Source organism: Otolemur garnettii, unplaced genomic scaffold (genome assembly GCF_000181295.1).
Source record: "Otolemur garnettii isolate 467f Iridium unplaced genomic scaffold, OtoGar3 scaffold00133, whole genome shotgun sequence".
In the NCBI taxonomy this organism is placed as follows: domain Eukaryota; kingdom Metazoa; phylum Chordata; class Mammalia; order Primates; family Galagidae; genus Otolemur; species Otolemur garnettii.
The window spans coordinates 2588188-2591359 of NW_003852528.1; the positions used below are offsets into that span (position 1 = coordinate 2588188).

Consider the following 3172-nt stretch of genomic DNA (forward strand, 5'->3'; position numbering starts at 1 on the left):
AAAAAAAAAAAAAAAAAGAAATATTTACATGTTGAGGTTTTGTTTCCCAGAGAAGTCTGAAGTTCACACAGTGAACTTCACCAAATATTTTGTTTATTTTTTTCAGGCTGAATTTGATAAGAGAATCCATTTGAATAGCCAGTTTCCAGGGGCGGAGCGGCTTCCCAACACCTGTAACTTCTCCATCCGGGGAGCCCAGCTTCAAGGTGAGCACCTGCCTCCTGCCGGTGTGTGGCTCCCACACCATGCAGATATCCTGCCAGAGGGCCCTGCTGGGGTCCTTGGCCTCACAAGGAAAGCAGGATCAGGAGCTTTTCTGGGGCTACAGGCAGCGCTTTCTCCCTCAACATGACGCATCTCAACACTCCAAATGTGGCCAGTGCTCAGGGCTCCTGTCAGCTATTAGCACCCTCTGAAAAGCGTCAGTGCAGAAAATAACACTCTAGCTAAATTTTAGACCAGCAACCTTTTTTTTTGGAGATCAAGTCTCAATAAGTTGCCCTGGGTAGAATGCCTTGGCATCATAGCTCACAGCAACCTCAAACTCTTGAGCTCAAGAGATCCTCCTGCCTCAGCCTCCTGAGTAGCTGGGACTACAGGTGCCCACCACAATGCCTGGCTAGTTTTTCAATTTTTTTTAGAGACAGAGCCTCACTTTATTGCCCTTGGTAGAGTGCCATGGCATCACAGCTCACAGCAACCTCCAACTTCTGGGCTTAGGCAATTCTCTTGCCTCAGCCTCCTGAGTAGCTGGGACTACAGGCATCCACCACAACACCTGGCTGTTTTTTTTGTTGCAGTTTGGCTGGGGCCGGGTTTGAACCCACCACCCTCGGTATATGGGGCCAGCGCCGTACTCACTGAGCCACAGGTGCCGCCCTAGTTTTTCAGTTTTTCACAGAGATGGGGTCTCACTCAGGCTGGTCTCAAATTCCTGAGCTCAAGCAATCCCCCTGGCCACGGCCTCCCAGAGTCTAGGATTACAAGTGTGCGCCGCTGCCCCCAGCCCAACTCGCTTGTTTTTGTTAGCAGTTTTATAAAATATTTTAGGAGAGTAAGGGAATTAGAGGTAATCGATTTTAAAACCTGGGTGAGAGTTAAGGGTGAGTGCCAGTCTACGGATTTCATTTGTCCTGCAGCCTGTGCCTCCCACCATGTGCAGCCAGGACGACACTGTCCAGCCGTACACGGAGCCCGGCCCCACCTGCCTCCAGGGTGAAGTCCAGAGCATCAGCTGCAGCGTTGCACTTGGGAGGCAGCTATGGAGGCCCTGAGACCATCTGTCTGCAGATGGGTTTTGACTTCTTAGAAGAAGGGTTATTGCTTCATTTGTCAACAGGGGTCAGGCAGAGAAAGCGGGCAGCCACATCTGACCTGAGAGTGGGGGCCAAGATGTGTCCACTGTCAGGGCGACATTCACTATCACCAGGCCCCTCCCTCCCCCTTTTTTTTCTGGGAACAGACTTGGTGTTCAGTGATAACCTATGTTGATTTAAATGAGACAGACATTCTTGTAATCATTTGATTTAAAAAATGTTTAATCTCAGGCTGCGCCTATGGCTCTAGGAGTAGGGCGCTGGCCCCATATACTAGAGGTGACAGGTTCAAACCTGGCTCTGGGGAAAAAAAAAGAATATTTAGTCTCTGTGTCTGTGAAGTAAAGGGAAGTGCCTTCTTGCTTAATAGAGAGAGTCCCCAGTGTCTCTGCCTTAGAAAACACAGGTGTAGAGGGCAGGACGCAATTACAAGAGGGAGTTTATCTAACAAATACAATCAGTGTAACCTAATTCTTTATACCCTCAATGAATCCCAAATTATTAAAAAAAAAAAATCCTGGATGCAAACTAAAAGCAAAAGAAAACACAGGTGTAAATTTCAGTGTTGCCAGAGCAGCAGACTACTGAGTGAGACAGCTGCCCCACGTTTGGGAAGTCAGTGGTTGGAAACGCCGCCTCCTTTTTTTTTAACTAAATCATAATTGTGTACATTAATGCATTTATGGGGTACAATGTGCTGATTTGAGATACAGTTTGGAATGCTTACATCAAACTGGTTGACATGACCTTCACCTCACGTATTTGTTGTGCTAAATGCTGCTTTCAAGGCCAGCTCTGTGAGGCTGGAGTGTGTCTGCCTCTGTGGCTGAGTGTGGGAAGCATTTTCTCTGGGTCCCACTCGGAGCTCTCCCCCCAGCCAGCCAGCAGGGACTTTGCCCTGGAGTTGGAGCAGATGGCTGGGCAGTGTGGCAGGCCTGAGTGGCTCAGAACCAGGGGAGGGAGGACAGGGGCGTGTGCTCAGGGGTGTGCTCTGTCTCTGCAGGCCATGTCGTGCTTGCGCAGTGCCGGACGCTGCTGGCCAGTGTGGGGGCCGCTTGCCACTCAGACCAAGGGGACCAGTAAGTGCTCTCCACAAACCTAATCAGAGCATGTGGACACCCAAGGTGCTGAGTGTGGTGGGCAGGCCAAGGATTGGGCCACCGGGCCTGGGCTTTGACAGAGTTGTGGCCATTGCCAGGCTAGGGCTCTGGCCTGGCAGGAAGTAAAACCCTACATGGGCCCTCAGGAGGGCAGAGGGAGGGCTTCCTGGAGGAAGTGGCCTGCAAGGAGCCCCCTAAAGAGGACCAGGACCCGAGCAGAAGGGGCTGCTTGTGCCCACCCTGAATGTGGGGTGAGCAGGGCCTGTTGGCGGGGTACAGAGGGCAGTGCAGCTCCCAGTGGGGGGGTGGTTGTGCACAGGAAGCAGTGACCTCATGTCAGGGCTCATGTCAACCTAAAGAAAATGGGAGCTGCCCCAGTCGTGATGTGAGCAGATTAGGTTTCAGATAAGCACCCCGACCATGAGATATAGCAGGGATTATAGGGTAGCAGGCCCCAGGTGAGCAGGGCTGGTGGTAGAAGGCTGAGGCCAGGCACCCATGGGCCAGCGCCCGTGGTGGGCACCTGAGTGGGAGAAGTTGCTGGAGGAAGGGGAGGGGTTCGGTGTGGCTGTAAGTGAGGCACCTGTGAGAGGTCAGAGAGGTCATTACTGTGGGGGCAGTGGGATTGTATGGCAGCGTGTGGGGTGGCACAGTGGGCCCAGCTCCTAGAGGGGGAAACCTGCCTGGCTGGGGAAGGTGGTACTCGAGGAAGGTGAGGCTGGAGGGCAGAGGGTTGAGGAGGGAGGGGGTGGAGGG

The 3172-nt window shown here is 52.5% G+C and overlaps 1 protein-coding gene across 6 annotated transcripts in view; it reads left to right on the top strand.

Moving 5' to 3' along the window:
* SCLY (selenocysteine lyase) overlaps nt 1-3172 on the top strand; it is a 28749-nt gene that overhangs the window by 23470 nt on the left and 2107 nt on the right. For 4 of the 6 annotated variants that reach the window (XM_023518255.1, XM_023518258.1, XM_023518259.1 and 1 more), the window contains 2 exons: nt 107-206; nt 2320-2395. In XM_023518255.1, the coding sequence (XP_023374023.1) occupies nt 107-206; nt 2320-2395 (176 nt within the window). Of the gene's footprint in view, nt 1-106; nt 207-1139; nt 1823-2319; nt 2668-3172 lie in introns of those variants that run through there. The other 2 variants (XR_002775366.1, XM_023518256.1) reach the window with 2 other exon arrangements.